We start from the raw sequence: 20,332 nt of genomic DNA on the forward strand, positions 1-20,332 counted from the left end.
TGTGGGGGGGTACAGGCCTGCCCTCTGGCTCACAAAGGAGTTGCAGGAAATGATGGAAAATACAGAGTGACTGCTCACCTCGATTAAGGGTGGGAGTGCTGTTGAGATCACCCGCCATAAAGCTGGACTCAGTTTGCTTCCTTACAGTATCATTCCACATTCTCCGGATTCGGCTCTGAAAAGACAGTCCCACTCTGGATTCAGTAGGGCAACTAGACCCCCAGGGGTATTGTGGCCTAAGAATATGTCCCAGCCTCTCCTGTTCTCCAGACCAGTAACAGCAGCACTCCCCCCCCCAGCCCAGTCTGCCCAATGGTACCTGTGTCCCAGTGTAGTAACGGTTGTTGCTGCGGATGGCTGAGGTCTTGAGGGAGCCCAGTGTGGCCCCTGGCGGACTCCGTAGGCAACAGGATGCGTGTCGCAGGCATTTGCTGAATTCCCGGTGAACCTGGTGCATTGTAGGGAGGAGAGTCAAGGAAGGGGGCAAGGCATGAATTGTCTTGGCTACAGCATGGTCATTCAAGCTGGTTCTGCCCTCTTAGCTAAGCCTTTTCTTCACTAGGGCAGCAGTGTTCCATCAATTAATTACTTAAATTTATGAGTTTGAAACATTTACTTAAAAAGGGTCACAATTAATCAGGCAGATATTTTCTAAAGATGAAATACTTATTAAAAACTGCAGGTGGCAAGCATCATCTTAAAGGGGCACTCCCCCCTTTTCTCTCACGCACAGGAGGGAATGATTCTTCTAAGATGATGCCTGCTATGATACATGGGTATGTTATTTAAAACAAAGACAAAGACCCGTCTTCATTCAGAAACTATTTTCTTTACTTCTATGCAAACTTAATTGATTAATTAACTAATTAATGGACTAAAACTTGTTTAATTGACTCGGTGTTTCTTGTTTTTTAATCAGGCAATTGTCCTATGCAATTCCTTTCAATTTGGACCCAAAGTCCTTTGCAGAGTCAATGGTTCTCTTCTCTTTAAGGCCCCTGCATTCCCAACATGCAAGCAAGGTTGACAGCTCTTCCCAATGACCCTGGGTCTCCTAAGTCCCTCAACCAGCACCTCAGAATACCAGCTCCCATTGTTCTCCACAACTTTAAGCAAAAAGTGTTGTCCTTCAGTTCTGGACTACAGATACAGTACTCACCTTTTTCTGTAGTGCACAATGAAACACGAAGATGAACATGCCCTGGACAGCATTGAAGGTGGTGAAGAGATAGGCCATGACAACAGACTCCTTGTTGATGAAGAGGAGACCAAATGCCCAGGTGAGGCCCAGGAGAAAAAGGAGAGTGATTGCTCCGAGTGCCCAAGACCTGTAGAAGGAGACACTAGTGAGTTCAGGGAATTGGGAGTCCTCACCAGAGCAAAACTAGCCTCACATCTCCCGGCTGTTATGCTATAGATGCCTCTGTACAACTTCTGGCACCAAAGAAACAGTGAGACAATGTTAGGGGGATGGAGAGAGAAAGATGGGCAAGGAAGTCAGCATGTGGGAGATTCTCCCATAGTTTGCTAGTGAGAGAGTTGTATGTCTAAGAATTACCAGCCAAATTGTTACTACAGACCTCCAGTTATTCTTGGCCCAGAAATGTTGACCAAACTGCCTCCTTTACATTTAACCTTTGTTGTTACAAAGGGCTTCCATTTGCTGAATACAAACACAAATCATGGGACTTGTGTACTACCTGCCATTTCCTAACAACACACCATAGTCCCAAATGTTAGTTTGGTGGTCGCTCGACCATTCGTTTGCTTGTTTTTTGTTTTCTTTCTCTTAAAGCTTCATAAGCACTTCCACACTTGAGTGTGCTCAGACTCTAAAGGGGCTTTTCAAAATGAAAGGCTGTGAAATGGCATGGCCATATATTTGTCACTCGTCAGCCGCGAGATCAAAGGCACTCTCTAGTAGGTGCCCAAGAGACGGACGCTAGACTTACTTCCAAGCAAACATGGTTAGGATTGGCTCAGGAGTATCCTCTTACTGTCAGTTCTCCCAGTCTTTGCTCTTTGAGTGGAAAGAAGTGATCAACTGTCTATTTGTACTTTGGATGAAAAAGACAAAACTAAAACCTCAAAGTGTTGCTGTGTTTATTTCTGACTGAGATTTGGCAACTAAAATAAACACAGAAAGACGGCAGGAAGCAGGCTGCAAAACCACACCAGCAGTAAACAAATGCACTGGAACTCTTTGGTAAATGAACTAAAAAGAGCAGGACCAGCAAGCATCTAAAAACTGGGCTGGCAGATAGAAGTAATGGTTATATTGCAGGTAACAATGTTAATTAGCAAAATTAAGGCTGCAATCAAAAATATGGTTATTTTGAAATATAGCCAACTTAAATCAGTAAGGTTTACTCCATGTTTACATGGTTAGGCTCTAATAAATTTTGTAACAGGTAACCTGCAAATTAGGATCAAAATACATGTGACTTGGAATTCTGTTACTTTAATTTTTCTTTTTAACAAAGAGCAACCGTTTGTGTGCATGTGCATACAGAGGGCTGTGTGGTTTGGATCAGGGCAATAGCACAGAGAAAGTGTGGTCTACCCTTTCCCCCCTTCCTTGGTTCCATGAGGTTCATACTTTCTTAGTTCAGTTTTCATTAATGTTTGAGCTTCCCAGCTCTCTCTCTTTTTATTTTTTACTGGGCTCCTCTGGATCCTTGAGAGGTTCAGCAGCCTCCTCTGTCCACAGCACTTGCTCCAGCTACTTGGGTTAAGTATTGTTCTGGGTCACTTGGCCAAGGTAAAGGGAGTTTATAAAGCTGTTAGGATTAGCTGAACTGCATTTCTCCGCTTAGTAGACTTTAAGCTATGAGTATTTTTTTTTAACCTTAACTCAGCATTAACCAGGGTGTTCTCCCCACCTCTAGATTATTTTGTATGAATGAGTGTAAGAAGATGTGAACTTGTGAGTAACACATGGCTTTTGACAGACTGGCATTTGCAGGCTATTTGCAGCACTGAGCTTGACAAATTCCCTCAAAGTGTCAGAACTCTAACCTCATTTGCTGCTTGACTCAGACAGTTCCACTGTGCTGACTGAATGAAGCAGCCTCACTCTATTCATCTGAGAGGGTGACAATTCCTTTCCTGAATATAAGGACACTCTCTTAAAATGAGAGAATGCTGGTTTCACAGGACCCTTTGCAGCGTGGTGGGTCGTGAGGAAAAGAAAGATCTACTCGACATAAAGATGGCCAGCAGTCCAAAGCCTTTGGTGAAGTGATCAAACAAAAGCTTCATAATGTTACCCAGTGTAAGCTGAGTGAGTCAACCCATATCCCAGCATTCTGAAAGGATCATCTGAGCCCATAAAGCACTATGCTTTGGCCTCTAGCCTGTTTACTCCCAGCTGTAGGTCACTCAGCTGAGTGAGACACTGCTGAGACAGATGGGGTCCTCGATATCATGGTCTGGGCAAGTGTCCGGTCCCTTTAAACCCCAAGTTGTCTGTTTTCTCTGCTCTGGTTTTGTCCCACTAAGCTGTTTTAGAGGAACCAAATACAAGGCACCACAGGAATCTGAAGGCACTGGAGGTGTGCTATTAAGGTAGGGAGAAGTTTGGATCTAAGCCAGAGGATGAAAAGGAATCCAAACATAAACTCACTTGATGTTGTCCAGTCGGCTGGAGTCAGGCTTGAGGACCGACGTGTTGCGGATCATCTTGTGCAGAGTGATCATGAGGAACACCAGGTTGATCTGAAGGAGGTGTACAGATGGATGTGAGCAGGGGAAAGGGAGTCCTCTGCAAAAAGCACCTCCCACTTTCCCCTGCTAGTGGCTTTCTCCAGATGCAGGGGAAAGGGTTTGTCAGTGTCAGTGTGTGATGGGAAGGAATGAGCAACATGACATCCCAGGCTAGGACATGCCATTTTAGGAGATGAAACTTAATTTTTGCAAATTTCTTCAGTGAGGGGCCTTAAAAATAAGCTTTGGGGTGTGAGGAATTCAAATCTGCTATTATGTTTGTGATTGGACAACATTCAGCTTGGCAAGACTACACTTGATGAAGAAGCAAATAAACTGCTTTCAGAAAACCAAAGAATTTTAATTTTACCTTCTGAAAATGTCAGGTAATATAAATAACAACAACAACAACAACAATAATAATACTGCAAGTACTTGGCAACCACTTTCAATGATTTCTACACAATTTTACACACATTCTGCTTACCAAGAAAACCTAAATTATATTTATGTAACCAAAATGTCTTTTGAAGTCCCAAGTCATATTGCAACTTTTAAGCACCTCTCATATTTGGAATTTGAAAGTTGAAAACACACCCTACACCCAGGCACTCTTCTTAACTCTGGGAAGAAAAAGGGAGGTCTAATGATGGGTTGAGGAGGAGAGCAAGGGCTCCGGTTCTTTCCTCAACTTTGGGACTCTGATTCTTTGACTGATAAGGGAAATCCTTGAGTGTCTGTTCCCAAACAATCCCTAGTGACTCACCACAATGACAGAAGAGACAGGCCCAATGAAGGTCCAGATGAAGTAGTTATCAACTCGAAGCCAACATCTGCCAAAAGAGAGCAGGGAAGTGTCAGATGGAAGCAGGAAAAACACCTCAAGGCTTGATTGCCTGAGTGCTTATTGGCACGAGATGACACTCACCCAGAAATGTGCTGTCAAAACCTTGCCTGTTCTCTGCTCATTCTTCTGCCCTGTCCCTCTGTCATAACATCCATTAAAGGACTTCTCATCCCGTATCTTTCAAGTCACCCAAACCCACCTCTAATCTTGTTCTGCCAGTTCTGTTGCCAACCTTTTCAGGCTCATGGGCAAATTTGGGTTTCTGAGCAAGTGCTATGGGCACCATCCGCTCTGGCCACATCTCTCCTCACTCTCTGCCCTGCTCTGCCTCCCGAGAGAGAGAGAGAGAGAGAGAGAGAGAGAGAGAGAGAGAGAGAGAGGAAGTCTGGGTAAGTCAGCTATAGTAGAAAATATAAGCCTGAAAAAGAGCATAGAACTAAAAGAGGAAGGGGGAGAGACTGTCACTCTTCCAACTTCCTACTATGTACTTTTCAAGAGAGAAGAAGGTAATCATCCTCGCCACCTCATGATCAAGGGGGCAGGGCAGCTCAGAAGCTTCATGGGTGTCAGGGGAAGAATGTCACATTGGCAACCTCTGCTGTGGCGCTCCTCCTCCCACAGTTGGCGTAGAGTTATGTGTGCAGTGTACTAGCCTCCCCCCCATCCCCCAGTTATGCCTCAAGCTCCTGTTTTTATCATTGCCATGCACCCTCCACTAGCCTCTCCCTTTGGCCTTCCATGTACTCACGCTTTCTCGGTGCCATAACTGCGGTAGTCAATGGCGGCAGCAATACCCACTACCAGCGCAGGGAAGCAATAGCCCCCCAAGTAGTAGTACTTCTTGCGGGAGTATTCGCTCTCAAAAACCTCAACCAGCATGAGGTAAAGGTGGATGGCTTCCAGGCACATCCAGGAGAACGCTGCCAGGAAGAAGTAGTGCAGCAGCCCTGCAAAGATGGGGCAGGCAATCTGGGATGGAAGGGGAGAGACAGAAAAAATCCCATCAGCACAATGCCTCGTTTTGTAATGCATTTATTGAATTAATTTAAAATATCCTGTTTTTCTGACTAATCAAAAAAAAAGTAGCACACAATAATTTTTTTTTTAAGGCAGTGATGATTGGAAAAGGTGCTGCACTTTAAAAAGTTTTGTAGTGACCACAAGGGGAAAATGCCCACCCTTGTACCCTGCAAACGCACACAATTTCGTCCCTGGGTCTGCAGTACCTCCTCATGACAACTGGACATGCCTATGACACCTGGCTGTTCCCGGCAGCAGTGGTGACTTAAGCAGAGGGGAACAATTGTGTTAACTGTCCACTTCCCAGGTGTTGCTTCTGTCACAAAACAAGCACATGCCCATGCCTGGTAAACTGAGTCTGCTCTAGAGTGAGCTGAAGCTTCCTGCAGATATCCCCTTCCTGTTACCCCCTCCCCTCTGTGGCTGCACTGACTTGGCAAAGTCAAATGTTCCCCAGTGGGATCTCCATCCTGTCCTATTGTACCACATGCCCCTTGGTGACTCTCTCAACTCCCTCCATGCAGAGGAATATGCCGTGGTGATTTTGGTGTTGCTCTGAGGGGAGATTGTCACGCACCTCATACTGTGTCTTATCAATGCCGATGAGAAAGAGGAGTTCAGTGATGAAGAGATTTATGCAGAGGTTCTTGTGGATGGTGTTACGGTCAGTCTGCAGCCCACGCAGGAAGCAGAAAGTGGAGATGCAAATGGCCAAGCAGACCAGGGAAATCACAATGCCCACCCACGTGATGACAGACAACAGCAGCCCATTGATGCGGCCCTGGTACTGAAAGGAAAAGCGGAATGAGGCTAGATGTGCACAGCTTTCCTCTCCTGTTATGTACTCTCCCCTGTTGTAGAGTGGAAGTTTTAGGTTGACTGTAATACTGGTAGCACTTAATTTACCGTTCTCTGCCAATGGACTGTCTCCATCTAATAAACTGCCACCCTCCAAGTAATTGTTAATCCAGTGCATCTTTATTGCGAACAGGGAAAGAACCAACTCCCAGTGTTTCATGTAATAATAATGACCACCCTGATTTTCTGGGTTACCCGTATGGACAAGAAGATACCGGGTGCATAATGAACTGGAAGGGGGACCTTGACAGTGGCAGAAAACCAGTTCTCTCTGCCCCCCAACCATTCTGGAGCATCTTCCCTCAGCCCCCATCAGTGGGAATGATATTCTTACAATTTCACGGTGTGCCATGAGCACAGCAAAGTTGGTGAGATGGCTGCATGCACAGGTGGTGTGGGTCGTGTTGGTCTCCACCAGCCGACAGCCCTGCGTAGACCAGTAACCCATCATGGAGCGCTCTGAGTAGTTCCAGAAAGAGCAATTGGCATTGAAATGGTTCTTCTCCTACATGGAAAAAAATATGCCTGTAAGAATCGTCAATTACGTGGGGTGAAGCCAGAGCAGTAGAGGGGCCCTAGGCTTTGAGAAGTTGGGATACAGGAAAATGGTTCATTCTGGAGAGAATGGGAGTGAATTGGTACACAATCAAAACATCAGCATCAATGCACTTACAAAGCATCGAGTTTCCAATGTTGGGCGTATGTGTGCAGAAGTAGGATACAGGCCACCAAGTGCCATAGTGGGGCATGCCCTAGGATATGCCAAAAATAGGAGAATGAGCACACTGGTTCCAGATGTCACGCAAGTCTCACCTCCAGGTGGGAGAGGGTAAAGATGACGGGGTCCATCAGGAAGACGCGGCTAGATTCCTTGTTGATGGAGGCAGCAATAACTTGTGAGTTGACAACAAGTGAGGGGCTAATTGAACCAACCTCACTACCCAGCTTGATGGTGGCATTCTCGGTAGAGAGGAAGAACCCCAAATTTTTGTAGAGAATGAAGACAACCTTGACCACCCCTGAAGAGAGAAGAAAGGGAATCAGGGCCATGATATTGCACCACAAAAAGAGGCAAATGTGGTTCTCATCACATTAGAGAAAAGGTCTTTGAGATCCTGGCGTCCCTTTCCCTCCCCAAATTTCGTTCCCCGCTCACCATTACGACTGTTTTGCTTGATAGTGTTGGCTGAGAGTTGGATGGAATTCTTGGTGGTATACTCATGTGGGAAAACAATATCTGGCACTTGCCCCTCTGTATTCAACACTGACACCTCCAGCACTGCAATGAGGAGGAAGAGCGAGATGAATACAAGCAGGAAACATAGGCACAATATTCAGAACAATTTTTAATTATCCTCTTTTTAATTTGATTCCCTGCTCCATAAGCGGAGCTTTCACATGTTACCACATCTCTGGACTACCTGAGCAGACATGGAGTGAGCCTGTTTCAAATTATACATCTGTCCTCAAAATGCTCTGTGGACACCAAATTGCCATCCCTATTTTGTGGCTGCTAACACTATATTTGGCGATAGTTTTTGTTTTGTTTTGCCCACATCTCTATGGTGAAGTAATGTGCTAAATGCAAAAATTCTGTGCAGGCATCTCTACCACTCCTGCCTGTTTCTTCCTTTGATTTGTTATTTCCACTCACTTATGAATTGCTGTTCTCTTTCTTTGTCTAAATAGCCTGAGCTATTTTGGAATTTTATTGCTTGCACTGCTGCTCTGGGGTCACTTAATCCAAGCAGCAGTGACATACAAGAGAGGATTTTCAGAAGACTCGGCTTTAATGTTTTGTTTTAAGAGCTTTGGGTTAGGTATCCTACCAGAAATGAAAGTCCTTTCCCCCCCTAGAAGATGCTTGAGAAAGCTGTCAGTTTATAGTGCTGAAGAACATGACTACTAGAATTGTCTGCACAAAAAGAGAATTAGCTTGCACAACCATAATTGTCTAGATTCTTTGACAGTTCTGACCAAGCTTGTAACACCTGGTAGAATGCTCACTTGTAATAAAATGGTTTGGATGATGCTGTTGAAAGGTTTGGCAATAGTTGCACTAATGGATTCTATCTCATTAGTGGTTATCCAAGGCATAAAATATGGGTGGGTTTTTTCTCCTTCAATAGTGCAGGCTAACATGCTTAATTGGTTCCCTGATGTAATTTTATAGTTTTTGCCTCAGCCTTACCTTCTGCCATAAGCAGTTCCTTCTTCTTGTGCAAGAGCCAAACAATTTAGAGTGAACATCAACAGATACTGACATGTATTATTAAGCAGTACAGTGCCTGTCAGTATGTGGGACTTTCAGTGTGTGCACAGCCATAGAAGAGAGCTACATTGGAAATCCAGCAGGAACAAGAGACCCACAGAAGACCGGTGCTTATATAAATGTGTGCAGGGAAATGCACTAGGAATTTAGCGGGTGGGGGGCGGAAAGGACATCCATCTCTCCCTCCTCGCATTACTCGCCCTTTTGCCCGTCTACTCTATCTCTTTTTGCCTCCCCTAATTCCAGCCTTCTCTTCCCTCCATCTGCTCCAGCTCCTCCTGCCCTTTTCTGCTCTACTTGCTTCAGCACCTCAAACTGCACCTCTTCACTCTGCTGCCCAGGAGAACTGTCTTCAGTGTAGCACTAGGGTTGGGTTTCTTCAGTGAAGCTCTGCCCTCTTGAAGGTTCTCCAGGTACAACAGTATGGTTTGGTGTCGTCACAGCAGGCAAGGAGAAAGGATTGGGAATATATGGTTCTCCAGATGTTATTCGACTCTATCATCCGTGGCCCCCACAGCCAGCAGCCAGGGATGATGGGAGTTGTAGTCTAACAATATTTGGAGAGCCACGGGTTTCCTATTGTTGGCTTAGACACTCTGCCTCCCCAGACACTCACAGGTTTCAAGGCAATGCATTTTCAACTTCTTTCCCACTCGAAGCTAGTTCCTGGGTTGGGGTGCAGAGACAATGCATCTTCAATACAATGCCTCTTTCCATCCCCTGAAAGCTAGTGCTTGCAATATAGGCATACCTTGGAGATATTGCGGGTTCATTTCCATGCCACCAAAATAAAGTGAATCACACAATTTTATTTTATTTTGTTTCCCAGTGTATATAAAAGTTATGTTTACACTATACTGTAGTCTATTAAGCCAGGGCCCCCTTGCTTCACAGGCAAGAGGGGAAGAACCCAGCTCCAGTTCTAGCCAGCTCTACTCCTGTGGGCAGAAGAGGGGCAGTGGTGGCAGGGGGCTTCCTTCCCCTGGAAGTGGCCAGGCTTCCACATCCTTTTAAGAAGCAATGTCTACAAAGCACAATAAAGCGAGGTATACCAGTATATATCTTGGTCACTCTACAGCACAACAAAGTGATGGAACCCAGGGAACTGGATCTATTATGTTATGATTGTTATTTCTATAGCACTTTCCAATTCTCATCAGCTTCTCATCATAACAATCTAGTCAAGTAGGTTGGCTGAAGTTGACTTGTTTGAGTAAGCTTTGTGTCCAAAGAACCACTTTACACAAGATAAATTTCTCTTAAAGACATTGCGTTCACAAGGGAAATGGTGTGTGCACCCTGCGTACACATTGTCCTGAATAACTAATGCACACATACCTCTTACTGGACACATAGGAATCAGAATCTGTGCAACTTTCTAAATGGCAGCAATGTTCAGGTAAGAAATTTGTCCAATGCACTACACAACAGATTTCCATGGTACGTTTGTATGGTAGCAGTAGACGTGCTTTAAGGACAATCCCAGTGCTTATAAATAAGGCCTTTTCCCATACTTAAATGACAGTTCTTCCCTTTACTACCAGTATTTGATATTTCTCCCTCTCTACATTTAGAAGGCTCAGGCACTGTGTCTGCTCCATTCAATGCAAAATTTTGAAGCAAAATATTGGGGTCTCTGAGTAGGGATAACAGCCTCCCCCTTTAGTTCTTCTATGTGAGCCCAGCATAAAGACTTACCCACATTAGTCTTGGCAGTGACAAAACGGGCTGGCTCTTTGACATTGTCAGCCAGTAGGAAGGCTCCCTCCTCCAGGATGTCAAGGAGCATTGTGGCTGTGTGCACTTGCTCTGTGGCATTCATGTCCTTCCATGACTCTAGAGCTTCAGGTCGCAGCAGGTTGTCCACCGTCTCCACCACAGCCTAGAATGACATAGAGCTCTGAGAGAGGATGTAAGCACCCCCCCTTCCTCTAGCTTCCCATTGTATAATAAACCAGCTACAGATGCCCCTCTCACAGAGAGAAAACATTCACGTGTCTTTGTGTGGTGGCATTGCTGTCACCACCTGACAATTCTTTCCAGGCTGCTTTGAGTATAATTTTACAAGTAGTATTGGGATTTTAAAAATAAAATAAAACATTGTGCATGAACCACGTATTTGTTACTCCTTTGTTGTAAAGGAATTAGACATTCTCCCTCCAAGCAGCCCTTCCATTGTAAGGGGGTATAGTATTTTCCAAATATTCCATAGCTGGGAAAAAGCAATTCTTCCCCTGAACAGCACAGGCATTGCAATCAACTGCCTTTGGTAATGCAGTTGTGTGTATTGCACAGGCACCTACTAGAAATTGCCTTTGTTGAGCTCAATGATGAGCAGAACAATCCCGTATCTAAATGCCTATGCCATTTATAACTGTTTTAGGTTGCTTTTCTCCCTTCACATTTTAGAGTCTGAACACTTCTCCATTGTATTATTTCTTCACTAGAGCACATATTTATCGCCCATGTGCCCACAGAAATGCCCTGTCATTTCGTGCTTTTCCTTTTTAAAATGTAGCTGAATTTATTATGTACTTGATGACTATTTAGGGAAGTTATGGAAAACAGCTGAAATGATGAAGCTATCCAATTATATCAGAGTAAAAGAAAATCAACAACAAATGGATAGCACTGTTGAAAACTGCTATTATTCGTACATTATTGGAACCAGAAATATAATGATAATGTACCATGATTTCCTTTAGTATTATGAGAGTTGTCTTTATGTGGTGTTCTTAGAGTAAAATAAAAAATAAATATTGTTTTGTTATATTCTTTGAATCTATGTGTTTTCTCTTCCTCCCCCGCCTCCAGTTATGGAATGGGCATCTGTCATGATTTTTAAAGGAACGTGGAGGTGGGTTTTCCCAGGGAAAATGTTAGGACCAAAAAATAAAAAAATGCTCAGACACAGAACTTTAAAGTGCAGACCTGTGCCTAATAATGCAGTCTGGATGAATCCATACTCTAAAATGGCCCTATGTTGTGACAGCTCCCATGCCGATGCATTAAAGAGGCCCAGATTGGGCCCATTTCTGTTGAGGTCCTGACCCATCTGTGTTTGGGGAGTTTCCACTGGTTAATACCAGCCCACCCATCATCTGGACAGGGGCCTTGGGACATGCCTTGCCCATGGGGACAGCTCTGCTCCACTCAAGCATGTTTGACTGAGGACCTGGATTGCTCTGTGAGATTCTCTGTGAGAAAAACTTTGCTTCTTGGGTAGCAGCTCCTATCTGGGTTTCAACCACAGGACCTGTTAATCACACTCACCTTAATATAGTCCTTACATGTCCTTTCTCTCTTGTGCATCTGCAAGGTGATACAGCCATGCCCAAAGTAAGCAATGGTTCAGGTGGACAAAGAGAGAGAAAATGATTAGAACGTAATTTCTGCAAGAAGGGTCCACAGGGATAGGTTCAATGGGGATCTTAAGCACATTTGCTCTGGCCATGAACTCACTCATCAACAGGCAGAGATAATGAAGGCATATCCTGAATGAAAGTGTGGATCCAAAGCAACACCTTATTGGACATTTAGATAAGATTTATTTACATTTGCTAGAAAGACTGTTTCAGTGGCTGTACAGCAGCAGCATTTGGTGGACTGCACCTCAAAAGTAGCCATTTTCAGCAGAAGCTGAATAGTCTCACATCAGACTATTTATTAAGAAGTGGGTATAGGGAACTTTGTTATTAGGATTGCATCACACAGCATAATAAAATAGGGCAAGGACGTCCAACAGGTAGATCGTGATCTACTGGTAGATCACTGGACGTCTGTGGCAGATAACTGGCTCCCCCTAAAAAAGCTCAACAACTTTGACCTGAACCCCAAAAAGGGGGTAGATCACTGCCAGTTTTTAACTCTGTGAGTAGATTGCAGTCTCTTGGGAGTTGGCGACCCCTGAAATAGGGCATCCATTACAGAACTAGAATATTTCACTAAGCTCAAAGATCTCAGCTTTCATTTCTAGCTCCCATGGTTATTGTAAAACCTGAATGCAGGTTCATGGTTTGTAGCTCCAACCCTTCACTCTCAGTGGCATCCTTCTGCCTCAACATGCATTGCTCCCAATGCCTATAAGCACCAATCCTCCTTTACCACTCCTTGTCTCCCAACACCATGTTGCCATCTTTTTTCCTATTCGACTCTTGTACTTTTAAAAGCTGTGCAACAAGCAGAAATCCAACCAGTGACACCTTCACCATGCAAAAAGCTTTACTTGATGAATTGCTATCCCCCCTCCCAAGACCAATTTTTTTGCTTGAACTGGGGTCAGTCTCCCTGCCTGCCAGCCCTAGAACCACTATCTAAGCCAGTGGCTTTCAACCAGTGTGCTGTGGCACCCTGGGGTGCCTTGAATGATGGTCAGGGATGTCACAGGCAACATTGGCCTCTGCCCCTCTTTTCTCCCCTCCCTCCTCTGATGCCCTCTTGCGTCTCTGCCTCTCAAAGTCTTGCACAGCTGTTTGTTGCAACAGCCCTGACTACAAGCTCCCCAGGCGAATGGTTCCTCTGGGGCTGGCCAGTGGGACTCAAAAAGGTTGAAAACCTCTGATCTAAGCCATTAAACTACTATGCACCTTGTTGTAGTTCTTGCCAGCTGACTCTCTCTCAATAGGGCGTAGCGCTTGAAGTTGTGCATCCAGAATGTCCAGGAGCTGCTCCATTAGTTTGACAGAGGAGCTGACATCTCCGGCGTAGATGGCACCACGCGTATGCCGGGCTAGCTCACTGGCAATATTGGCTGCATTCTCTCCACTCTTGATCTGCCAAAGGAGGGGAAAGGAATGCAGACTGGCCTCAGGCAGGTAAAAGGAGCTGTGCATGCATGAAGCCCAAATGTGAACTGTCTGAGTGAAGACCACTGTAATGGGAAGGGGAAAGCAATACCTTCTGTGCCACTTGGTTGACCCAAGGACTTGTGCAGTTGCTCAGATCAGGCCCCCGTGGGTTCCAGTTTCCCTCCGAAGCAAGACACTGGAAGGAAGCAATACCTGTGCATGGGAAAGCAGGGGGAGAATTCAGTCAGCTTCCAGCTGCTTGGTTTCCCCCTTCCACCCCCACCTTATCCCAAAACTAGACCAGAGATTAAGGGTCTCAGAGAGCAATCATAACCTTAGTAGTGAATGAAGAGCTCTCTTCTTTGACAGTCCAGTTCTCACATCTAACTAATATAGCAAGGAGTACAGAGTGGGGATAAATGGCTTAGTTCTGTGGCAATAACAAGATGAGTTCTGTTAGCAGGGGATGGAAGAACCAATTCATCCCACTGAGAATTGCCAGCTCTGAGTTCACATTGCAGAAAGTTGTGTGAATGAATTAAGTCATAGCAACAGTTCAAGCTGTCACACTTTCCTTGAGCTGAGTGCTGTGGGGTCACAGGCAATATCCTGTAAGCCCCATTTGCTCCTTGCACCATTGGCGAGAATACACTCTGCCGGAGTCCCAGCTTCTCCCATTTGAAACTGGGTGCATCTTGATGCCTCTAGGACTCAAATGAAGCCAGCTCATTACCTCGTGTGCCCTTAGGGCAAGGCCTTTCGACCAGCATGCCTTGCTGTGTGGCTGGCCACTGGACACGCCGCACCTCCTTGGCCTCGCAGAAGAGCTCTGGAGAGACGTGTTGATTGTTTGCTGGTGGACGCCGGGTGCTGGGCATTATGGCAGTGACGGGGTGAAGCTCTGTACCCTTCTGGTTTATGGCACCTATGGGGTGGGTGGTGAGGGGCACCTGCCGTGTTGTTGTTGTAGCGGCAGGTGAGACTGTGCTGGTGATGGTGGTGGGACGAATGGTGGTTGTAGTGCTGAGGGGTGTCGAGGTGACAGGGCCTGTGGGTAGAAAGGCAAATAGATTTCCACCCACGTACAAAATATCCCCACAGGTTCAGCCAGAGTTGGACGCACTATAAGGCAGGTTCCTATGCTCTTAGGTAGCATTGGTTTTTGATTTGCATCAAAGCAAAGGTCTCTAACCAGTTAGCTTGACGAGTCCCTACTAAATTCTTCACATCTCTGAAAGTATATATCTGCCAGGTCCTTCCTGAAGGGATGGGACACAAAGGGCTAAATCCTCACTTGCTGTTTTAAATGTTAAAAGAAGTATTCATGAGCATGATGCTGAATGACATTTCCTCAGAACCAAATATTTTGCTCAATTTCAATGGAATTGTTTCTATCTGGGAAGTTTAGCAAAATTCTGTTCACTTTGAAAGTAATCACCTTTGTTCTCTTTAACCTGACCAGGATTGGTACCTTGGCCAAACTCTTAAATCTCCAGCTAAAGTGGAAGAAAAGGCAGGTGCAGCTTCTCCTAACTATTCCACTCCAGAGCCCTGTTGTGCATACACACTCCAGCATCCGTTGTGCTTCCTGGCACACCTGGAGACCCATTTGAAGGGGCCAGGCAGCAGGTCTAAGGAGGGGGTGGGTGGCAGGAGCTGTGACTGCCTTTCTTTTGCTACAACCCCAGGTTTAAAGGACAACATCTGGTGACCAAGGTAAAAGAAGGCTACATTTCGCTCTTCCCCACCCCAACCCTTCAAGTAAACTGTACATGCAAATGTAACCTTATTCAAGTTTAACCGTTAGTGTTGCACAGGCAGCAGCTGTGCAATGGGGGCGAACGGAGAAACAAATTAGCTGCATATTGCGCTAAACAAATCTGAATCTGCCACCGCACCTGAGCATGACTGATCTTGAATTTCCTGTATTCAAAATAAGCACAGATTCCCCCCCCCCTTCAGTCCAGCTTCAAGGAATTAGTTTTCGTAGACCCCAGGCTTCTGCCAAATATTGCACATCAGACAATCCATCTCTGTCAATTTAAACTCCACGTGATGCTAACTGTCAGAATTTCAGGCACACATTAATTCTTTTGGGGTCACAGAGAGTTTGAATTGAACTGAGCAGATTCTCTGATGCTTACTGTACGACTGGAACTAAAAGACCTGCTTGTGGCAAAATGGCAAAAATGAAATATATTTTCAAAAGCCAGCTTTGGGACTGAAGCCTTGCTTTGTAAGATGAACTTGCCATTATATAGTTGGATGTTTCCTGAAATGTGATGGATGGCAGAGGATGGCAGAGATATTGAACAGTAGAAGTTGGGAGAGACAATGGCTCAATAACTTGAGATTGCTTGCCGAGTACCTTAAGAGTGTGTGTTGGTGGTTAGCTCAAGTGAAAATGTATCACTCTTAAGCAGTACATTTGGGATTGCCTATACATAATCTTTAGTATAATGTATATATATTAAATATACATGTATTTAAGAAGTAATTTCAAGTGAATGCTGTATTTGCAGAAATGTACAATTAAAAATGGGCATTAAGCAAATGAACACGGCTTTTTTTGTCCCCTAATGTATTTGACAACCCAATGGAAAATGGGAGGAGAAGCCAAGGGCCCATGATTTCAAGTCAGTGACAATTTCTCTACCCCACCCCATGTTCAGGTGCAAGGATTATGTCTCACCAGTACTTGGGTCAGGTGGGCCAAACTCAAGTGAGTAGCGCAGGACAAAGTAGTTGTTCCACACATAAAGTTGGTTGTCACGGGGGTTGTAGTCAATGGAGGAGATGAACTGGTAGGGGTTTGGGAAGGTCAACGAGATGGGTTCCTCCCGGTTCATATTGGTGTTGAACGCATAGTCAACACGGTTACCAGCTGCTTCGCTGTCATCGTCCACGTAAACTGTCCGCACCACATAGAGGACTCCGCACACCATGAAGGCATTGGATGCTGAGCGTTTGTCATAGCCAGTCTCCCACGTTCCCTCAAAGCGCAGCGTGTAAGGATTCAGTTGGCTCACCACTAACCGGCCATTGTTGCCTTCAGTGGCATAGATGACCCATAGCCCATTTTCATCCACTGCCAGGTCAATGTCAGTCTTCCCGCCCCAACGGTAGGGTGAGGTGTCATGGTAGTTGGCTGTGTTGATGACTGTCTCTCCGCTCTTAATGCGCGTCCGCAGATCATACTTGATAATGTTGCGTGTCCGCTCCTTGTTGTAGAAGACTGCTCCATCGTATACCACAAAACCTGTGCCGTCAACCCTGTTGGGCAGGCGGTAAGTGGTGGTGTGCCGGGCACCCACATAATCCTCCCACGAGGCATACTCTGTCAGTGTGTCTGTCCGGTATGGGATCCATGGCATGACGTATATTCTGTCTCCGGCTTGCAGAGGGTCCTTGCACCAGGCTCCAGACTGGTGTTCTGATTCATGGGCCGAGGTAGGTTCCAGGATCTTGTGCAGTGTCCCCGGGCAAACGAATACTAGGGAGGGGATGTAAGGGAGGAAAGGGTGATTGGGTAAAAGGGGGGAAATCCAGAAAGAATGTGATAGAGCAAGAAGAAAAAAAAAGAAAGAGAAAGAGAAAGAGAGAAGAAAGGATAAATTTGTAAAAGGCTGTTGGCAGGAGAAGTGAAATCCGCGCTGAGTTTTGAGAGCAGCTGCAATCATGAGACTTTTATCTGTTATTGAGCAGAGACGGCTCAGTGACAAGTTAAATAAATACTGGGGGCAGGGGAGCATCAGAGGAAAGAAACAATTTCTCCGGATCAAATTAAAAAGGGAATTTAGGGGTTCCAAACCTTCCCTCCCTTCCTTTTGCTACATTCTCTGGCATTAAGCAGAGGATGTCAGATTGTTTCCCTGCAGAGATCTGAGTGGCAGCATCTGGGAAACCCATAAATCTGAGCAGGAGTGTTGTTGAACTGACAATTCTAGCCCCTACTCTCTGGTTGCATGTTCTGCATCACCTTCTAGAAGTCAACACAGCAACAGTTTAACAGCTATGGGAAAGCAATTGGCACCAGCTAAACCCTGCATGGTCTAAATCAGATGCTCTACATTGGAGCAAATGGGGCAATACCACCTAATGGTATGGGAATCAGGTTTTCAAAAATGAAGGGCTCAGTATGGAGCTGTGAGGCTGTTTGTCCTATGGGATCCATTGAATAGTGTATGCTTATCTGGTCTGAGGGGCTGGTGGAACCAAGTATTCTATGAGTCTCTCTAGAGGAGGGACATGTTTGTTGTTTACTCAACTGGACTCCTACAGAGTTTCTGTTCCACTTGATCTAGAAGCAGCTGAGGTTGCTTGTCCTATGGAGCTCCTTTGGAGCTGCAAAGGAGTACCTTTAAGGCTGGTAAGATGATCCAAAAGCTATCCTGTTCCATGTTCAAAGGGAATTACTGTTTCACTATGGATCAAGGCTAATTTATGCCAGCCGCCATGCAACACTTAAATTCCAGTTGTGTTAGCACTGAGACAGATGGAAATTGGTCCCTATTTTTGCATCTGACTCTTATAGTTCTAATTTCTCTCAGGGATTTCTAATTCAATTTTAGAAACTTAAAGTGTTCTTGAAATAGCTGTTTCAACCCTTCCAACTTTCATGGAATGGATTAGATTTTTTTTTTTTGCAACTTTAGAACAGCTTTGTGGGAATGCCTTCCCATGGGGAGGGGGTTGGAAAAGGTGAGGGGCTTCCAGCCCTAAATTTCCTCTACTGATATCAAAACACTGTTCAACGGGACGTTGGGGAATGAAAAACAAGCATAAGAAAGATCCAATGTTTGGCCAGTTAAAATCCCCCTGAATATGAAAGAATGGGTGTTTCCTCTTCCTGCTGAAAGAGACTATTTTTCAATCCCTGGGGACAGAGAGCTGTAGATTAGCTGAGGGACTGGATCCCTTCTGAAAAGAAGAACTAAAGGTATTGTAGCAGAAGGATGAAGTAACCAACAGCTTCTGCTTCCCCCATATCCTGAGTGCCACTGGAGCAACTTATCAGCCAGGTTTGATTCACATCAGCAAAGGACATGAGACTAGTGCACATGGCAGGGGGTGGAAGGAGTGATGTGACAGTGGGAGGGAGACCTGGGCAGATGGGAAAGGAAAGCCCTCCCTTCCACCCACAACCACCCAGTTGGCAGCCTGGAATCTTGGGAAAAGCCGGGAGGAAAAAGTTTGAAAGGAAGACAAATCAGGCTAGGCATTCTGCAAGTGTCTGCCTCCGGTTAGCTGGAGCAAGGCTGGGAGAAAAAAAGCATTTAGTGGTGGAAGGAGCAGGTGGGGTGGGGTGAGGAGAGCAGCATCATAGCAGAGAATTCACCTTGTCTATTACAGAACAGTGTTACTGAGCGGCCATAGAGGAGCCATAGGAGCCATCACACTAAATCCAGGCTGTGGGCTTTAAAGGGCTGCACAGTGTGCTTGTTAACCACACCTCATGATATAGAGGCCAGTAAATTGGGTTTGCTGTCACAGTACAAGGGGGTGGGGTGGAACCTGATCCCAAGCAACCCAGTTTCTGCTGGGGGCTGGCTTACTGCTTCTGCATGTGGGATCAAATATACTTCGCACCGAAGTGTCAGCAGGGTTTTACTTGGGCCTTGTATCAACTCCAGAATATGTGGGATATTCTGTGAATGCAGAAGTGAATTCTCTGCTCTGGCTTTACTAAATAACGCACAGTCGCTATGATGTGCCACATGACTCTGGACACAGCTTGCACTGAAGCTTATTGGGGATGGGCATAATTTAGAGACTGCTCCCTTGGGCTGGGGTCAGTACCATCAAACCCTGTCACAACACACCTGGAAGTGGATGAGGTGTGCCAAGGGTTCCAAAATTAATGGCAAATCAGGAGGACGGGAATTGTCTGGCACCAGCCATGGGGGAGGAGAACAGCACTTTTTGCAATGCCAAGCCCCCACGGAGCATTTATTAATAACCCCCCCTGCTCTCCCAGATCCAGACAGAACCTTTATGCTGCCATACCAGTACAAGTGGCCAGAGATGTGTTTCTCATCCACTTTTGCTTAAGTGAAGGGAGAGGACAAGGGAATCTTGGGTCTCATGACTCTGGCACAATCTACACTACAGTTAAGCAAGCTTAAGTCCCATAGAAACCAGTGGGATTTATGTGGGCTTAAGTGTATGCTAGATTGCTCCCATTGTTTCCAATGGTCACAGTCCTTGGGTAACCTCAGAGGGAAAAAGCAGGGCTGAGTCAGCAACCTGAGGAGTTCACTCTTATTCACAGTGTTTTGGTCTCCATGGAGATGGCATGTTGCATCCTTCTTAGCAATAAACGACTGATTTATTATCATTGTCATTGTTGGAAAATTCTACATTCTAACTTTCATGGTGATGGGGGAGTACTGGCACATGGAAGGGATAAGAGATGATTCACAGAGATGGACAATTGTTGGTCTGGAAGCCAGGAGTTCTTTGCTTCCAAACGCCTTCTAACTAATGGACATTATTTGTCCTCTTGAGAGCTAGAGGCAGAACTCAGGAATCCTGGCTCAGAGAGACAGAAGTCCTTTGAGGCTTGCATTTCACATTACAATTTTAGTGGTGCAGCTTACAGATCCAAACTGAGTATCTGATAAAACCCTAACCTCTGAAAAGCTTGGAGGTCTTTTTTTTTTTTTTTTTGGTCCTCATATGTTCCTCTATGGGGCTGTAATGCAAGGAGCTGCCTAGCCTTCCCTCCTTTAACTTGTTTTAAAGAATGCATGGACGAAATAGGCCAAGGAGGACGGGTTGTAAATTACTTGTCTTTCCTCCCTTAATTAGGAAGAAAGAGAGCTTATCAATCCTAGTATACTA

General features: G+C 45.3%; 1 protein-coding gene across 8 annotated transcripts in view; it reads right to left on the reverse strand.

The window, feature by feature from the left end:
• The window catches only part of ADGRL1 (adhesion G protein-coupled receptor L1), a 121,092-nt gene that overhangs the window by 3,834 nt on the left and 96,926 nt on the right, over positions 1–20,332 (reverse strand). For 7 of the 8 annotated variants that reach the window (XM_053376331.1, XM_053376330.1, XM_053376329.1 and 4 more), the window contains 16 exons: positions 16,182–16,982; positions 14,223–14,537; positions 13,599–13,702; positions 13,289–13,474; positions 11,976–12,014; positions 10,401–10,584; positions 7,587–7,709; positions 7,244–7,449; positions 6,765–6,935; positions 6,150–6,359; positions 5,301–5,521; positions 4,472–4,538; positions 3,626–3,717; positions 1,160–1,328; positions 320–448; positions 79–175 (listed from right to left, as the gene is read on the reverse strand). In XM_053376331.1, the coding sequence (XP_053232306.1) occupies positions 79–175; positions 320–448; positions 1,160–1,328; positions 3,626–3,717; positions 4,472–4,538; positions 5,301–5,521; positions 6,150–6,359; positions 6,765–6,935; positions 7,244–7,449; positions 7,587–7,709; positions 10,401–10,584; positions 11,976–12,014; positions 13,289–13,474; positions 13,599–13,702; positions 14,223–14,537; positions 16,182–16,982 (3,114 nt within the window). Of the gene's footprint in view, positions 1–78; positions 449–1,159; positions 1,329–3,625; positions 3,718–4,471; positions 4,539–5,300; positions 5,522–6,149; positions 6,360–6,764; positions 6,936–7,243; positions 7,450–7,586; positions 7,710–10,400; positions 10,585–11,975; positions 12,015–13,288; positions 13,475–13,598; positions 13,703–14,222; positions 14,538–16,181; positions 16,983–20,332 lie in introns of all 8 variants that reach the window. The other variant, XM_053376323.1, reaches the window with a different exon arrangement.

The sequence above is a fragment of the Podarcis raffonei genome, chromosome 2 (assembly GCF_027172205.1).
Source record: "Podarcis raffonei isolate rPodRaf1 chromosome 2, rPodRaf1.pri, whole genome shotgun sequence".
NCBI classification, from domain to species: Eukaryota; Metazoa; Chordata; class Lepidosauria; order Squamata; family Lacertidae; genus Podarcis; species Podarcis raffonei.